Below are 18702 nucleotides of genomic sequence, written 5' to 3'. Positions count from 1 at the left end.
GACTGAAGTACTATTCCAACCAGGTACAGACCACCTAGAGGAGGAGGAGATCCTAGTGGATGGGACAGCCCTAAACCAGGTAGATGACTTCACTTACCTCGGCAGCACTATATCCAAAGACGGACGCATCGACTCTGAGCTGGTGAAAAGAATGTCAAAGGCCAGCAGTGCCTTTGGAAGACTGCGAACCAGGCTATGGAACAACCATCATGTCTCAACAAGAGTGAAGTGCAAAATCTACAGGGCTATCGTCCTATCCACTCTCTTATACGGTGCGGAAAGCTGGACTCTCTACACAAGTCAAGTAAAGAAACTTCACGCGTTCATGATGAGACACCTTCGAGCAATCATGAGAATCAGTTGGGAGGACAAGATGACCAACAAAGAGGTACTAGAGCGAGCAAACCTTCCTTCTATGGAGGACCTGCTCATCAGGAAGAACCTTCGATGGACAGGCCATGTCATCAGGATGCCCTCTGAGAGGTTACCAAAGCAAGTACTATTCTCGCAACTACCCGCTGGCGAAAGAGGGATTGGTCGTCCACGGCTTCGCTACAAGGACACGATCAAGAGGAACCTTAAGCGGAGGCAAATTGAAACCAAGACTTGGACAACTGCTGCAGGCCAGCGAGCTGTATGGAGAACAGCTGTAAAGTGAAAATGAAGGCGGTCATTGTCGCTTCGCGACAGACAGCTACTACTACTACTACCTAGCATTAACTTGTCTGTTTGTGTATTTTCAAGCTCCTCTGTCAAAGAGCTAATCAGACCCTTCTGTGAACTCACCTAAACATGATTTAAAGAAAACTGAAAATGTTGACCTTAGACACAATCATATCATTATTGAATCATAAAGCAGTTGAAATACTTGGGTGTTCTTAAATCTTACCTCATACATAAATGAATCTATTGTACCTAGAGTCCGCTGGCACATTTCTGTTCATTTCTTTACATTTTTCTGGTTCAAACAATCCATCTACTGCATGATAAACAATACAGGATTAATTTCAAAAGTATCTCTTAAAACATAATTCCATTACAAAACTGGAGATTAGCTCAGCACATTAAGTTACAGACTAATCCCAATCTATAGCTGGATTAATGATACCTTCATGTTTTTGAGTGCATTAGTGAACTCGAAAGTATCGCAATCTGTATTGCCGCGCAATGCCAATGTATCCCCCGGCAGTGGCAGCGATTTTGTGTCATCCTTATGTTTCGGGGAGGGAAAAAAATCCCCTCTCCCCTCCCTGAAACAAAAGGATGACGGAGAGATCGCCATTAGTGGCTCAGACTATTGTCAAGACTAGGAGCAGCATTACCAAAACATTATGTGTAAAGATTAGAGAAATCTCTGTAGAAAATTTGAAAGAAATGTGGTAGTTAGAGCGCACAAAAGACAGCCACCAAAATATGACCTTTGACCCTATAACAGACGGAACACAGGTGGCAGTATCACCAAACACTAAAGATGTGCAGATTTTTACTAAGACACACCTTCATACAACATTTGAAAGAAATCCGTTCAAAGTACCCCATCGGCATATTGTTGGGGGATACAATTACAATGACGGCACTTCTTAAAGGTACTATGTCCCTTTGCAGCCAACCTCAAATTCTGTAGGACTTTGCAGGAATTATAAATATGTCATGTATGTCCTATCTGTGAAATTTAAAAGTTAGCGGTGTCCTAATATTCACACCTCCCTTGAAGAGAGAACACCCTGTTCTGCTTTACCCCTCCCTAGAAGACAGAACACCCTGTTCTGCTTCACCCCTCCCTAGAAGAGAAAACACCCTGTTCTGCTTCACCCCTCCCTTGAAGAGAGAACACCCTGTTCTGTTTCACCCCTCTCTAGAAGACAGAATACTCTGTTCTGCTTCACCCCTCCCTAGAAGAGAAAACACCCTGTTCTGCTTCACCCCTCCCTACAAGACAGAACATCCTGTTCTGCTTCACCCCTCCCTAGAAGAGAAAACACCCTGTTCTGCTTCACCCCTTCCTTGAAGAGAGAACATCCTGTTCTGCTTCACCCCTCCCTAGAAGAGAAACACCCTGTTCTGCTTCACCCCTACCTTGAAGAGAGAACACCCTGTTCTGCTTCACCCCTCCCTAGAAGAGAGGCCACCCTGTTCTGCTTCACCCCTTCCTTGGGAAAAGAACAACCTATTCTGCTTCACCCCTCCCTTGAAGAGAGAACATCCTGCTCTGCTTCACCCCTCCCTTGAAAAGAAAACACCCTGTTCTGCTTCACCCCTCCCTTGAAAAGAAAACACCCTGTTCTGCTTCACCCCTCCCTAGGAGAGAGAACATCCTGTTCTGCTTCACCCCTCCCTTGAAGAGAAAACACCCTGTTCTGCTTCACCCCTCCCTAGAAAGGAACACCCTGTTCTGCTTCACCCCTCCCTAGAAAAAAGAACATCCTGTTCTGCTTCACCCCTCCCTTGAAGAGAGAACATCCTGTTCTGCTTCACCCCTCCCTAGAAGAGAAAACACCCTGTTCTGCTACACCCCTTCCTATAATAAAACATCCTGTTCTGCTTCACCCCTCCCTAGAAGAGAAAACACCCTGTTCTGCTTCACCCCTCCCTTGAAGAGAGAACACCCTGTTCTGTTTCACCCCTCTCTAGAAGACAGAATACTCTGTTCTGCTTCACCCCTCCCTAGAAGAGAAAACACCCTGTTCTGCTTCACCCCTCCCTACAAGACAGAACATCCTGTTCTGCTTCAATCCTCCCTAGAAGAGAAAACACCCTGTTCTGCTTCACCCCTTCCTTGAAGAGAGAACATCCTGTTCTGCTTCACCCCTCCCTAGAAGAGAAACACCCTGTTCTGCTTCACCCCTACCTTGAAGAGAGAACACCCTGTTCTGCTTCACCCCTCCCTAGAAGAGAGACCACCCTGTTCTGCTTCACCCCTTCCTTGAGAAAAGAACAACCTATTCTGCTTCACCCCTCCCTTGAAGAGAGAACATCCTGCTCTGCTTCACCCCTCCCTTGAAAAGAAAACACCCTGTTATGCTTCACCCCTCCCTTGAAAAGAAAACACCCTGTTCTGCTTCACCCCTCCCTAGGAGAGAGAACATCCTGTTCTGCTTCACCCCTCCCTTGAAGAGAAAACACCCTGTTCTGCTTCACCCCTCCCTAGAAAGGAACACCCTGTTCTGCTTCACCCCTCCCTAGAAAAAAGAACATCCTGTTCTGCTTCACCCCTCCCTTGAAGAGAGAACATCCTGTTCTGCTTCACCCCTCCCTAGAAGAGAAAACACCCTGTTCTGCTACACCCCTTCCTATAATAGAGAACATCCTGTTCTGCTTCACCCCTCCCTTAAAGAGAAAACACCATGTTCTGCTTCACCCCTCCCTTGAAGAAAGAACACCATGTTCTACTTTACCCATTCTTGAAGAGAGAAAACCCTGTTCTGCTTCACTCTTCCCTTGAAGAGAGAACACCCTGTTCTGTTTCACCCCTCCCTTGAAGAGAGAACATCCTGTTCTGCTCCACCCCTCCCTTGAAGAGAAAGCAACCTGTTCCGCTTCACCCCTCCCTTGAAAAGAAAACACCCTGTTCTGCTTCACCCCTCCCTAGAAGAGAGAACATCCTGTTCAGCTTCACCCCTCCCTTGAAGAGAAAACACCCTGCTCTGCTTCACCCCTCCCTAGAAAGGAACACCCTGTTCTGCTTCACCCCTCCCTAGAAAAGAGAACATCCTGTTCTGCTTCACCCCTCCCTTGAAGAGAGAACATCCTGTTCTGCTTCACCCCTACCTAAAAGAGAAAACACCCTGTTCTGCTACACCCCTTCCTATAATGGAGAATATCCTGTTCTGCTTCACCCCTCCCTAGAATAGAGAACATCCTGTTCTGCTTCACCCCTCCCTTGAAGAGAAAACACCATGTTCTGCTTCACCCCTCCCTTGAAGAAAGAACACCATGTTCTACTTTACCCCTCCCTTGAAGAGAGAACACCCTGTTCTGCTTCACTCTTCCCTTGAAGAGAGAACACCCTGTTCTGCTTCACCCCTCCCTTGAAGAGAGAACATCCTGTTCTGCTCCACTCCTCCCTTAAAGAGAAAGCATCCTGTTCTGCTTCACCCCTCCCTTGAAAAGAAAACACCCTGTTTTGCTTCACCCCTCCCTAGAAGAGAGAACATCCTGTTCTGCTTCACCCCTCCCTTGAAGAGATAACACCCTGTTCTGTTTCACCCCTCCCTAGAAAGGAACACCCTGTTCTGCTTCACCCCTCCCTAGAAAAGAGAACATCCTGTTCTGCTTCACCCCTCCCTTGAAGAGAGAACATCCTGTTCTGCTTCACCCCTCCCTAGAAGAGAAAAAACCCTGTTCTGCTACACCCCTTCCTAAAATGGAGAATATCCTGTTCTGCTTCACCCCTCCCTAGAATAGAGAACATCCTGTTCTGCTTCACCCCTCCCTTGAAGAGAGAACACCCTGTTCTGCTTCACCCCTCCCTTAAAGAGAGAACATCCTGTTCTGCTCAACCCCTCCCTAGAAGAGAAAACACCCTGTTCTGCTTCACCCCTCCCTTAAAGAGAGAACACCCTGTTCTGCTCACCCCTTCCTTGAAGAGAGAACATCCTGTTCTGCTTCACCCCTCCCTACAAGACAGAACATCCTGTTCTGCTTCACCCCTCCCTACAAGACAGAACATCCTGTTCTGCTTCACCCCTCCCTAGAAGACAGAACACCCTGTTTTGCTTCACCCCTCCCTAGAAGAGAGAACATCCTGTTCTGCTTCACCCCTCCCTAGAAGAGAAAACACCCGGTTCTGCTTCACCCCTCCCTAGAAGAGAGAACATCCTGTTCTGCTTCACCCCTCCCTAGAAGACAGAACACCCTGTTCTGCTTCACCCCTCCCTAGAAGACAGAACATCCTGTTCTGCTTCACCCCTCCCTAGAAGACAGAACACCCTGTTCTGCTTCACCCCTCCCTAGAAGAGAAAACAACCTGTTCTGCTTCACCCCTCCCTTGAAGAGAGAACACCCTGTTCTGCTTCACCCCTTCCTTGAAGAGAGAACATCCTGTTCTGCTTCACCCCTCCCTAGAAGAGAAACACCCTGTTCTGCTTCACCCCTCCCTTGAAGAGAGAACACCCTGTTCTGTTTCACCCCTCCCTAGAAGACAGAATTCTCTGTTCTGCTTCACCCCTCCCTAGAAGAGAAAACACCCTGTTCTGCTTCACCCCTCCCTACAAGACAGAACATCCTGTTCTGCTTCACCCCTCCCTTGAAGAGAGAACACCCTGTTCTGCTTCACCCCTCCCTAGAAGAGAGAACATCCTGTTCTGCTTCACCCCTCCCTAGAAGAGAAAACACCCTGTTCTGCTTCACCCCTCCCTAGAAGAGAGAACACCCTGTTCTGCTTCACCCCTCCCTAGAAGAGAAAACACCCTGTTCTGCTTCACCCCTCCCTTGAAGAGAGAACACCCTGTTCTGCTTCACCCCTCCCTTACAGAGAGAACACCCTGTTCTGTTTCACCCCTCCCTAGAAGACAGAATACTCTGTTCTGCTTCACCCCTCCCTAGAAGAGAAAACACCCTGTTCTGCTTCACCTCTCCCTACAAGACAGAACATCCTGTTCTGCTTCACCCCTCCCTTGAAGAGAGAACACCCTGTTCTGTTTCACCCCTCCATAGAAGGCAGAATACTCTGTTCTGCTTCACCCCTCCCTAGAAGAGAAAACACCCTGTTCTGCTTCACCCCTCCCTACAAGACAGAACATCCTGTTCTGCTTCACCCCTCCCTTGAAGAGAGAACACCCTGTTCTGCTTCACCCCTCCCTAGAAGAGAGAACATCCTGTTCTGCTTCACCCCTCCCTAGAAGAGAAAACACCCTGTTCTGCTTCACCCCTCCCTAGAAGAGAGAACATCGTGTTCTGCTTCACCCCTCCCTAGAAGACAGAACACCCTGTTCTGCTTCACCCCTCCCTTGAAGAGAGAACACCCTGTTCTACTTCACCCTTTCCTTGAAGAGAGAACATCCTGTTCTGCTTCATCCCTCCCTAGAAGAGAAACACCCTGTTCTGCTTCACCCCTCCCTTGAAGAGAGAACACCCTGTTCTGCTTCACCCCTCCCTTGAAGAGAAAACATCCTGTTCTGTTTCACCCCTCCCTAGAAGACAGAATACTCTGTTCTGCTTCACCCTTCCCTACAAGACAGAACATCGTGTTCTGCTTCACCCCTCCCTAGAAGAGAAACACCCTGTTCTGCCTTACCCCTCCCTAGAAGAGAAAACACCCTGTTCTGCTACACCCCTTCCTATAATAGAGAACATCCTGTTCTGCTTCACCCCTCCCTTGAAGAGAGAACATCCTGTTCTGCTTCACCCCTCCCTTGAAGAGAGAACACCCTGTTCTGCTTCACCCCTCCCTTGAAGAGAGACCACCCTGTTCTGTTTCACCCCTCCCTAGAAGACGGAATACTCTGTTCTGCTTCACCCCTCCCTAGAAGAGAAAACACCCTGTTCTGCTTCACCCCTCCCTACAAGACAGAACATCCTGTTCTGCTTCACCCCTCCCTTGAAGAAGAACACCCTGTTCTGTTTCACCCCTCCCTAGAAGGCAGAATACTCTGTTCTGCTTCACCCCTCCCTAGAAGAGAAAAAATCCCTGTTCTGCTTCACCCCTCCCTACAAGACAGAACATCCTGTTCTGCTTCACCCCTCCCTTGAAGAGAGAACACCCTTTTCTGCTTCACCCCTCCCTAGAAGAGAGAACATCCTGTTGTGCTTCACCCCTCCCTAGAAGAGAAAACACCCTGTTCTGCTTCACCCCTCCCTAGAAGAGAGAACATCGTGTTCTGCTTCAGCCCTCCCTAGAAGACAGAACACCCTGTTCTGCTTCACCCCTCCCTTGAAGAGAGAACACCCTGTTCTGTTTCACCCCTCCCTAGAAGACAGAATACTCTGTTCTGCTTCACCCCTCCCTAGAAGAGAAAACACCCTGTTCTGCCTTACCCCTCCCGAGAAGAGAAAACACCCTGTTCTGCTTCACCCCTCCCTACAAGACAGAACATCCTGTTCTGCTTCACCCCTCCCTAAAAGAATAAACACCCTGTTCTGCTTCACCCCTCCCTACAAGACAGAACATCCTGTTCTGCTTCACCCCTCTCTTGAAGAGAGAACACCCTGTTCTGCTTCACCCCTCCCTAGAAGAGAGAACATCCTGTTCTGCTTCACCCCTCCCTAGAAGAGAAAACACCCTGTTCTGCTTCACCCCTCCCTAGAAGAGAGAACATCGTGTTCTGCTTCACCCCTCCCTAGAAGACAGAACACCCTGTTCTGCTTCACCCCTCCCTAGAAGAGAAAACACCCTGTTCTGCTTCACCCCTCCCTTGAAGAGAGAACACCCTGTTCTACTTCACCCTTTCCTTGAAGAGAGAACATCCTGTTCTGCTTCACCCCTCCCTAGAAGAGAAACACCCTGTTCTGCTTCACCCCTCCCTTGAAGAGAGAACACCCTGTTCTGCTTCACCCCTTCCTATAATAGAGAACACCATGTTCTACTTTACCCATTCTTGAAGAGAGAACACCCTGTTCTGCTTCACTCTTCCCTTGAAGAGAGAACACCCTGTTCTGTTTCACCCCTCCCTTGAAGAGAGAACATCCTGTTCTGCTCCACCCCTCCCTTGAAGAGAAAGCAACCTGTTCCGCTTCACCCCTCCCTTGAAAAGAAAACACCCTGTTCTGCTTCACCCCTCCCTAGAAGAGAGAACATCCTGTTCTGCTTCACCCCTCCCTTGAAGAGAAAACACCCTGTTCTGCTTCACCCCTCCCTTGAAGAGAGAACATCCTGTTCTGCTTAATCCTTCCCTTGAAGAGAAAACACCCTGTTCTGCTTCACCCCTCCCTTGAAGAAAGAACACCCTGTTCTGCTTTATCCCTCCCTTGAAGAGAGAATATCCTGTTCTGCATCACCCCTCCCTAGAAGAGAGAACATCCTGTTCTGCTTCACCCCTCCCTTAAAGAGAGAACACCCTGTTCTGTTTCACCCCTCCCTAGAAGACAGAATACTCTGTTCTGCTTCACCCCTCCCTAGAAGAGAAAACACCCTGTTCTGCTTCACCCTTCCCTACAAGACAGAACATCCTGTTCTGCTTCACCCCTCCCTAGAAGAGAAACACCCTGTTCTGCCTTACCCCTCCCGAGAAGAGAAAACACCCTCTTCTGCTTCACCCCTCCCTACAAGACAGAACATCCTGTTCTGCTTCACCCCTCCCTAGAAGAATAAACACCCTGTTCTGCTTCACCCCTCCCTACAAGACAGAACATCCTGTTCTGCTTCACCCCTCCCTTGAAGAGAGAACACCCTGTTCTGCTTCACCCCTCCCTAGAAGAGAGAACATCCTGTTCTGCTTCACCCCTCCCTAGAAGAGAAAACACCCTGTTCTGCTTCACCCCTCCCTAGAAGAGAGAACATCGTGTTCTGCTTCACCCCTCCCTAGAAGACAGAACACCCTGTTCTGCTTCACCCCTCCCTAGAAGAGAAAACACCCTGTTCTGCTTCACCCCTCCCTTGAAGAGAGAACACCCTGTTCTACTTCACACTTTCCTTGAAGAGAGAACATCCTGTTCTGCTTCACCCCTCCCTAGAAGAGAAACACCCTGTTCTGCTTCACCCCTCCCTTGAAGAGAGAACACCCTGTTCTGCTTCACCCCTTCCTATAATAGAGAACACCATGTTCTACTTTACCCATTCTTGAAGAGAGAACACCCTGTTCTGCTTCACTCTTCCCTTGAAGAGAGAACACCCTGTTCTGTTTCACCCCTCCCTTGAAGAGAGAACATCCTGTTCTGCTCCACCCCTCCCTTGAAGAGAAAGCAACCTGTTCCGCTTCACCCCTCCCTTGAAAAGAAAACACCCTGTTCTGCTTCACCCCTCCCTAGAAGAGAGAACATCCTGTTCTGCTTCACCCCTCCCTTGAAGAGAAAACACCCTGTTCTGCTTCACCCCTCCCTTGAAGAGAGAACATCCTGTTCTGCTTAATCCTTCCCTTGAAGAGAAAACACCCTGTTCTGCTTCACCCCTCCCTTGAAGAAAGAACACCCTGTTCTGCTTTATCCCTCCCTTAAAGAGAGAATATCCTGTTCTGCATCACCCCTCCCTAGAAGACAGAATACTCTGTTCTGCTTCACCCCTCCCTTAAAGAGAGAACACCCTGTTCTGCTTCACCCCTCCCTAGAAGACAGAACACCCTGTTCTGCTTCACCCCTCCCTAGAAGAGAAAACACCCTGTTCTGCTTCACCCCTCCCTTGAAGAGAGAACACCCTGTTCTACTTCACCCTTTCCTTGAAGAGAGAACATCCTGTTCTGCTTCACCCCTCCCTAGAAGAGAAACACCCTGTTCTGCTTCACCCCTCCCTTGAAGAGAGAACACCCTGTTCTGCTTCACCCCTCCCTTGAAGAGAGAACACCCTGTTCTGCTTCAGCCCTCCCTTGAAGAGAGAACACCCTGTTCTGCTTCAGCCCTCCCTTGAAGAGAGAACACCCTGTTCTGCTTCACCCCTCCCTAGAAGAGAGAACATCGTGTTCTGCTTCACCCCTCCCTAGAAGACAGAACACCCTGTTCTGCTTCACCCCTCCCTAGAAGAGAAAACACCCTGTTCTGCTTCACCCCTCCCTTGAAGAGAGAACACCCTGTTCTACTTCACCCTTTCCTTGAAGAGAGAACATCCTGTTCTGCTTCACCCCTCCCTAGAAGAGAAACACCCTGTTCTGCTTCACCCCTCCCTTGAAGAGAGAACACCCTGTTCTGCTTCACCCCTTCCTATAATAGAGAACACCATGTTCTACTTTACCCATTCTTGAAGAGAGAACACCCTGTTCTGCTTCACTCTTCCCTTGAAGAGAGAACACCCTGTTCTGTTTCACCCCTCCCTTGAAGAGAGAACATCCTGTTCTGCTCCACCCCTCCCTTGAAGAGAAAGCAACCTGTTCCGCTTCACCCCTCCCTTGAAAAGAAAACACCCTGTTCTGCTTCACCCCTCCCTAGAAGAGAGAACATCCTGTTCTGCTTCACCCCTCCCTTGAAGAGAAAACACCCTGTTCTGCTTCACCCCTCCCTTGAAGAGAGAACATCCTGTTCTGCTTAATCCTTCCCTTGAAGAGAAAACACCCTGTTCTGCTTCACCCCTCCCTTGAAGAAAGAACACCCTGTTCTGCTTTATCCCTCCCTTGAAGAGAGAATATCCTGTTCTGCATCACCCCTCCCTAGAAGAGAGAACATCCTGTTCTGCTTCACCCCTCCCTTAAAGAGAGAACACCCTGTTCTGCTTCACCCCTCCCTAGAAGACAGAACACCCTGTTCTGCTTCACCCCTCCCTAGAAGAGAAAACACCCTGTTCTGCTTCACCCCTCCCTTGAAGAGAGAACACCCTGTTCTACTTCACCCTTTCCTTGAAGAGAGAACATCCTGTTCTGCTTCACCCCTCCCTAGAAGAGAAACACCCTGTTCTGCTTCACCCCTCCCTTGAAGAGAGAACACCCTGTTCTGCTTCACCCCTCCCTTGAAGAGAGAACACCCTGTTCTGCTTCAGCCCTCCCTTGAAGAGAGAACACCCTGTTCTGCTTCACCCCTCCCTTGAAGAGAGAACACCCCGTTCTGCTTCACCCCTCCCTTAAAGAGAGAACACCCTGTTCTGCTACACCCCTCCCTTGAAGAGAGAACACCCTGTTCTGCTTCACCCCTCCCTTGAAGAGAGAACACTCTGTTCTGCTACACCCCTCCCTAGAAGAGAGAACACCCTGTTCTGCTTCATCCCTCCCTTGAAGAGAGAACACCCTGTTCTGCATCACCCCTCCCTAGAAGAGAGAACATCCTCTTCTGCTTCATCCCTCCCTAGACGAGAGATTGTACGAAGATACATTTCTTATTCTCTACGCAAAATTTGAAAAAAAACTGTCATGAAATATGACCTGCAGAGCGCACACTAGACACTCACCAGAATATGACCTTTTGACCCTATAGAAGACGAAACACTGAGGGCAGCATCACCAAAATTTGTAGGTGTCTAGATTATATCAAGAAACACCTCCATACAAAATGTGAAAGAAAATCGTTAAGGAATGATGCAGTTAGAGCGCAAACTAGAGTGCCACAAAGACATCTATCAAAATATATGACCTCTAACCGTATAAAAGATGGAACAATAGAGGCAGCATTGCCAAATCTATAGGCTTGTAGATTATACCAAGATACACTTTCGTTTAAAATTTGAACGGAATCCCTACAAAAATGTGGCCTATAGAGCGGACACAAACCATCCACAAAAATATGGCCTTTTACCCTATAGAAGACGGAAAACTGGGGGCAGCATCACCAAAAGTTATAGGTGATGAGATTATACCACGATACACCTCCATACAAACTTTGAAAGAAATCCGTCAAGGAATGTGGCAGTTAGAGCGCACACAAGAATATGACGCTGCGGATGCGGCGGCGTAACGCTGCTGAATCCAAAGTACCCCACCGGCATACTGCCGGGGGATACAATTAGATAATGGATGAGATTTGTTGAGTTCGTTTTCCAGCTCACTGCTACCTAACCGAATGCAAGCAATATAACTAATGCACAAGCTTTAAAACATGAATTATTTGTTTTATAAAACGGTCTAACACACAAATATAAAGTTTAGATATAAGCAACAACCTGAACAAAATGCCATACCGTAAATCTCCGTGTATAAGGCGCACCTGTGTATAAGGCGCACCCCTATTTTGGGGAAGGAAAAAAAAAAAAAAAAAAAAAAAAAAAAAAAAAAAAAAAAATCGTTTTTTGTTGTTGTTGTTGTTTTGTTGCCGAAAACCCACGCGGGGAAGGACCTTCATTTTACATCGAGGTGCAGTTGAAGGAGCTGATTTGTGCTTGTGAACTTGTCACAAATAATAGTAACAATGTCGTTTTTAGAAGAATATGTAAGATCATTAATGTAAATTAAAAACAAAAGAGTACATATGGTACCAGTGGTGCACCTTGTGGTACACCATTTGTTATAGAAAAAAATATTTGAGGAATTATTATTATAAACTACATATTGAGATCTATTAGAAAGATTACTTTCAAACCATGATGACAGACAAATTTGAGTGTTGTTGTAGTTTCCGAGTGGTGAGTCAACACACTGATTACTGAGCTGGGTGACATTGCCAGGCATAGCGCCACAAATCGAAACTAAAAAAAAAAAAAAAAAAAAAAAAAAAAAAAAAAAAAAAAAAAAAAATCTCTACCTGTGTATAAGGCGCACCCCCGACTTTCAAATTTTTTCGGGGGCAAAAAAGTGCGCCTTATACACGGAGATTTACGGTACATTGCCATCATGGGGGTGCCATTTGCTTTGAATAACAAACAGCCAAACACTGTGAGGCACGTCTCAATGTGTGCATCAATGTCCTTGCCATTTGCAACTTAATGCATTTTATTGCATCTTGATTTTGTACGCACCAGAGATATGCATACACGCACTTTACGCGTGCATTATCACTTCAGCCGCGGGTTATCACGTTTTCACAGGAGATTCTTTTGCATATTGTAGGCATGGTAGGAAAGAATGATGCATGACCAGGTGGTGTCATTTAACCATTGAGATAATCTACACTCTAGAACCCATTTAAAAAGTCTTAATGTGACGTGCACTCTACAAGATTATAACAATATTATTACAGTCAAACCTGCTTTAGTGACCACCTGTCTACAAAGACCACATTTGTTGTTTCCCTTGGAAATGGTTTCTCATTGAATCATGTACTAACGGAACCTGTCTACAAAGACCACTTGTCTACAAAGGCAACTTTTGTGTTTCCCTTGGGCGGTCGCTATAGACAGGTTTGACTGTATCAATAATCTACCTACCAGAACACGAAGGGCAATGACTTCATGTCTTAACTTCATGATGCAAGCAACCTGACCTTGGTACGCATCTCTGCTCCTCTCTGTCCACTTCTGGAGCTCCATCTCGATCTCTTTCAGGTCCAGGCTCATGTCTGTCTCCTTCAAGATTGTTTGTCCTAGTATGATAAAGACAAAGTTTGAAGAGTTTGCTTTAGTGAAAATAATAAAGAAAGAACGTTCAAATTCTTATGGATCCCAAATGAGACAAGAAAAAATGTAGTGTAATTTCAAATTTTCCAAACTATTTTATCAATATTGATTGCATTTGTGCAAAAGTAAAGGAAATAGAAAATAAGTCCAGGTTACTTTTTTTTAATGTAAAAATTGACAGGACTATTTAAGATCTGCAATTAAAAGACAAATTAAAATACATTGAAACATTTTGCTTCATACTTCCAAAATTGATTGCACAGTCCTCGTCCCTCAAACAGTTCATTAAATGGAGATTTCATATGTATAGGCAAGTCACACCTTATTTGGGTGCACTTTGAGAACCCACTCCATTCTTTGTACAAGAGGGGGGGGGACTAGGTGTCGTTGCACATCTTCCAATTTGTAATATCAGGAAGAGAGACCTGGGGGTGTTTCACAAAGCCTTTTTTCAGTGACAAATGACAAAAATCAGTGACAAATCTGCTGATAACCAATCAGAAGCAAGGATTTCAGTAGCTTATAACAAAAACTGTAATTTGTCACTGATGACAAGTTTTGTGAAACACCCCCCTGAAGGTCACAGTGATTAAGTTGCCGTCTCCCTCACAAGCTCAAATGATACTGAGTAATTAGTAATCAAGATGACAATGATAAGAGATGAATTTTAAATATGTTAGTATCTTTAACACAGCTATAAACAATGATCCTGAAGTAACCTACCAACGAATGGAGGTATGTAGCACATGAGTGTGCAGTTTGTCCAGTTATCAGCCAAGTCAGAGTATTTACTGTTGAGGACAATGTCATCATTGAAGCCATGAAGAGCGAAGAAATCCACCGCGGAATGATCTGCATAAACCACCAAGGAATCGTAATGTCCAACAATGCTCACATCTTTCATTTGCTGAAGGAACGGAATGGAAAAGAAACAAGACTCAAGTGGTATTATATGCTCTCCCTTAAATCAGTCTGATCTCTAGCCCCCCCCCCCCATATGATTTCCACAATGTTACTCCCAGTTGCCAACCCAAGCCCTTCAGGTACTTCAATCTATGACATCTCCTTGCTCTCGTACAATCAATCCATCCATCAATGGCCACATCTTTCATGTCCATCCTTTCTGATGTGTCCAACAAGGGTCAAATAGTGCTTTCCAATCACATTGTTTGAATTTTAGCTTTCTGAATCGTGTTAAGCACTGATGAGTTGATAAAAGTTAACTTGATTTCTCAATAATATCTTATGAACAAATTAAGGAACTACTCTTTTTGTATATTTTAAGCATGCAGCAATACTGTTTACTCATCTTCATTTTATGATATGTTATATATATTCATATTGTAAAGTACATTGAAATGTCAACGGTCATGAAATGCACTACACAAGAACAAAGTATTATCATTATAATTATTATTAACTACAAGTATTGCCACAAGTAATCCATACTGTTACTGCATATTGCCACCATGACTGACATCTACCACCATCACCTCCACCATCACCACCACCACTACTATAGTCGTTAATACAAATGAATTTTTAATGGCGGTGGAATCGAAGGAGCTTACCCGTAATAAATATCTTCCAATGCCACATCTTCTGCATCTCTTTCTCACTCCCATCAAGTCTATCTGTACTATCTTCTCCCCAGGACGACTGTATAGTAAAATTACAAAGTAACACAAGTGAAATTGGTGATTTATTTTTGTGTTTAGAGCATAATAAGTTAGTTTTAATTGCACTTCAAATGCATTGCCATTACCAATTCATCATACCTGTGCATTGTAATCATTACTGTCAATATTATAATCATGATCAATTAAATATATCCATACTATGAGAAGGAAAGGTATCAATATCGTTGGATATATCTATTGTCAGATTTTTTAATACCATTTTTCTGGCTGTGAAGTGTTAGGCAATTCACTTCAATTGACTCCTAAATTCTTTCATTCCCTGTAGGCTAAATACAGGAACCACCCAGCTCTTTTAAGAAATGGGTTGATAGGGATGGTCCAATAGCAACAGTCTGGTGCTCTCTAAGTTTGCAGGTAGACAACCACCAACATGAAAATATACATGATTTTTGTCTGTAAATCAATGCCATTTCATTTAAGATTAGCACCTCAAAAATTTGATTACACAAAAGAGAGAAAAAAACTCACATATGAGACTTTTCCCAAGTAGCACAAGCCACGATCCTTGACTCAATCCCGACCGTTGATTCTACTTCTTCCAGAGTCGGGTTTAAACTCAACTCCTCTCTTCTCTCCTTCCTCTGTTTCACCAATCTCAAGAATTCATTGATGCCTTTGGAGAAGTCCATTTCTTCCTCTTCATCTTCACTGTTAAGATAAATTAAAGTTTAAGTACAAACATAAGACTTCTCAATTCAATTGTATAAAGGACCCTTCACCCACTTTTGGGGTGTTACAACTTGCAAGACAGTAAACTGGGCATCGTTTCATGAAACCCTCATCCCATTAATTACAACACACATATTTCAATTGGATGTCAAAGAACTTGTACATGTACTTATGACCATTTTCTGAAATGCCGCCCTGATGAACAATCTAATGTAGATCAGCTCATCCCAATATAAAATGACTCTTTTTACAAAGTCAATATATTTCAGACATCATCATTACTTCAAAATAATTTATACTTGATAGGAATTTGCTTGTGATACATCTGAACTGCCTATACACACTGTCGTGAAAATGACAATTTGAATTCACCTCTCTTCTTCTTCACTATCCGAATCACTGAAGACATCGGCAAACACTTTCCGCTGCTCTTCCTCCTCCAACACATCCTCTGCATCCTCCTTAGCAACTTCACCTGTATCATCCTTCGCAACCGTATCTTCATCATCACCCTTTGGCCTTCCATCCTCATCATCAACGTCTTTATCATTCCCTTTCACATCAGTTGCTTCTCCCCCACCATTGCCTCCAAGTAATCTCAAAAGAGGACTTTCTTTGGATCCATCAAAACTGTTTGGCACCTCTCCATCATCAGAGTCTATTTCCTTAGATTGAGTGCCAGGGCTGACGGTAGAGTCATTGTTGTTCGTGTTGGAATTATTGTTCTCTGGTACTGTTTCTTTGGCTGCGGTAGTGGTCTCTACTTCTCTTTCCCTCTGTAGAATCTTCTGCTGTAGTTCCTTAGCGACATCTAGTTGAAGACAAATAAGGCAAAGGAATATCCAATGACATTACAGTACAAATTTCTACTTTTAACATTGATTCTTGGTAGACTGTTTGGTACCTAGCCATTATTTTGAATGTCAAGTAAGGTCTAAGGTGAAAATAACCTCATCATTTAAAAAAAAAAATTTAAACAAAAAAAAAGCCCACTCATGCGATATAAATGGACCAAATAACCCACTAAATTGTTTACATCATTTTACTTCAGGAGAAAAAAAATGCAGTGTCACATCTAATCACATAAAAAATGGATTATTCTTGTGAAGCACGGTCTAGCTGACCAGGCTAACTGTTTAGTCTTCATCCAGATTTCTCTATTCTCACTCCTTACTTGAAAAATAGTGTAGAATCCATGACCATAAGATATAGATCAGGTAAAAGGAAAAACTCCACAAAGTGTAAGTATGACCTTAGAAATACTTCCTCCTCCAAGAATTTATCTTCCAGGTCAGTTTGCACAACTGTCATGCTTTTTGAAAAAGTAAATGAAACAATAACAAACAACAGGGCACGGATGAAAGGAGAGGAAAAGAAAGAAAGAAGAGAAAGTAGACAAGTAGATTCCCTCACCTTTGGTACTTCTGATAAGTATTAATGTTTTGGCCAATTTTCCAGTCACTGTTGCATAGAGGACCAGAGGTGTGATGTCTGGGAGACAGGTGTCGTAGAGACCTACTACTGTATGGAGAAGCTCAACATTGGAAACCTGCAAGAGACAGTAAAGAAGAACAAAGTTTCACTGATAATTTCGATTTGGGTGCAGTCTAAATGATTATCATTGTTCTCTAGAAGATCTAGACTATTTAATTTGATTGTGAGTTTCTTCTTCATTTGTTTAAAAAGGAGTTTATTAGGGTAGAGTGCCCAGTATTTGGTCACTTAAGGGGAAATCGCTAATATTTTGAATTCTTACCTCTTTTATTTTGCAATCTACCCATCAAAAGAAAACAAAATTATTCCTCTAACAGGATTTTAAAGTCACTTAAAATATAGAATGATGATAAGCAAAATACTTCCGAAAGAAGACAGAGCATTTTTTGCCCAGAATTTGGTCACGCGATTTGGGCGTGGTATATCTGTTACCAAGGAGTGAAGCGTATTTGCGCACTATTGACCGAATACTGGACGAGCGATACCGCATGGCAAGGGTATCGTATAAATACCTCTTGCACATCGGCAAGTGCGTCATTTGCAAATTCGCTGCGATGGAGTGAACACGGAAGTGATTCTCTTCACACACATACTAAATTCATTGTGACAGCACACGTAGTTGTTTCGCAATAGACTTCTACATATGGCTATGCATGTTAGCGCATGTGCTAACAGAACGCGGAAGTGCAGAAAGTTGTGCGACACTGACCAATTTCGAGCTAAGTTGGAGATCTTTCCAGGGCCCTAAATCTGATTCAATTTTGAGAGTTAAGAAAAGGTGTTCAGCTGCCTGATTTGTGCAAGTTTTGTGGCTCATAAATTATTTTTTTAATTGTTACAGCTGTTGAAACGGCTGTCTGACCGAATACTGGGAATGGAACGAATACTGGGCGCGCTACCCTAGGCTATAGCACTTTGAAGTGTATATGGGTACTGTTACTTAGAACATCATGGTCATGCCATGGCATAGAATCTTAGACATATTTATGTATATCCAGACTCCAGACATCTAGACCTAGATCTAGAGTCTAGACCTATTTCTAATTTTTATCCTTCAAAAATCTGAGAATTAAAAAAAATATTCATTATCAATCATAATAAAAAGAGGCTTTCAGATCGAGCTATAAATTGAGATAGAGTCTAGGCATAGATTCTAGACCCTAGGCCTCTAGTCTATCTCATACTTAAGACCAGTGAATGATGTCAATATTTACATCGACCCACTTGGAGATCCGACCCACTTCATGTTATTAGTTAGAAATAGTCGAGTTGCGGGAGCCGGTCAGGCAGGGTCAATCTTTACTTTCATGGTACCCCGACGTTCAGGCGGCAAGTACTCCGGGTTACCGGTGGCTCCCACTAAATACTTACACCGGGCACAACGTCAATGCCGTTGCTCTTGACGCTCTCAAGGAGACGGCGGAATTCAACAATAACAGGCAAACACGCTATTTCTTGACTTGGTTTGTTATGTGTGGTAACTTTTTCCGTTGAATATGTATCGCTTGCTGCATCTTTAGCTAATTTTGATAACCCTGATCCTTTTAGACGACGTTTACGGGTGAAATTTGCAGCGCTGAGCCGCACAGAAATTAATCCCAAGGGCGCGGCCATCTTTATTTTTTTACCAGGCTCTATACAATCGTTTCTTGTTATAGATTATAATTTTTGTAAGTCGAACTTCAATTTTATCATAAAAATCATTATATAATTATAAAATTTGATAAATATATATAATTTGAATAATGAATCTTTAAAATTATTCAAAACCGTTATCTACAT

The 18702-nt window shown here is 44.4% G+C and overlaps 1 protein-coding gene across 1 annotated transcript; it reads right to left on the bottom strand.

Annotated features, from left to right (window-relative positions):
- Positions 1 to 1329: 1329 nt before the first annotated feature.
- LOC115919000 lies at positions 1330 to 18540 on the bottom strand. The gene is made up of 8 exons (XM_030996643.1): positions 18292 to 18540; positions 16840 to 16975; positions 15799 to 16237; positions 15226 to 15405; positions 14629 to 14716; positions 13781 to 13964; positions 12825 to 13023; positions 1330 to 1354 (listed from the first exon to the last, which is right to left on the bottom strand). Exons 1-8 carry the CDS (start codon positions 18532 to 18534, stop codon positions 1330 to 1332), a joined length of 1494 nt encoding a protein of 497 aa, XP_030852503.1. The 5' UTR covers positions 18535 to 18540.
- Positions 18541 to 18702: the final 162 nt, after the last annotated feature.

The sequence above is a fragment of the Strongylocentrotus purpuratus genome, unplaced genomic scaffold, assembly GCF_000002235.5.
Source record: "Strongylocentrotus purpuratus isolate Spur 01 unplaced genomic scaffold, Spur_5.0 spur5_scaffold_3, whole genome shotgun sequence".
Classification (NCBI taxonomy): domain Eukaryota; kingdom Metazoa; phylum Echinodermata; class Echinoidea; order Camarodonta; family Strongylocentrotidae; genus Strongylocentrotus; species Strongylocentrotus purpuratus.
This window is presented reverse-complemented; position numbering and strand designations above follow the sequence as displayed.

What these genes read in the sequence shown, in the direction of transcription:
- LOC115919000 (XM_030996643.1), bottom strand. Translation starts at nt 18,534, where the DNA reads ATGGCCGCGCCCTTGGGATTAATTTCTGTGCGGCTCAGCGCTGCAAAT. An exon ending in GATAGTGAAGAAGAAGAGAG is followed by an intron (nt 15,406 to 15,798) that starts GTGAATTCAAAT and finishes TTATCTTAACAG; the next exon opens with TGAAGATGAAGAGGAAGAAA. An exon ending in AACCTGTCTATAGCGACCGC is followed by an intron (nt 1,355 to 12,824) that starts CCAAGGGAAACA and finishes AATTTTCTACAG; the next exon opens with AGATTTCTCTAATCTTTACA.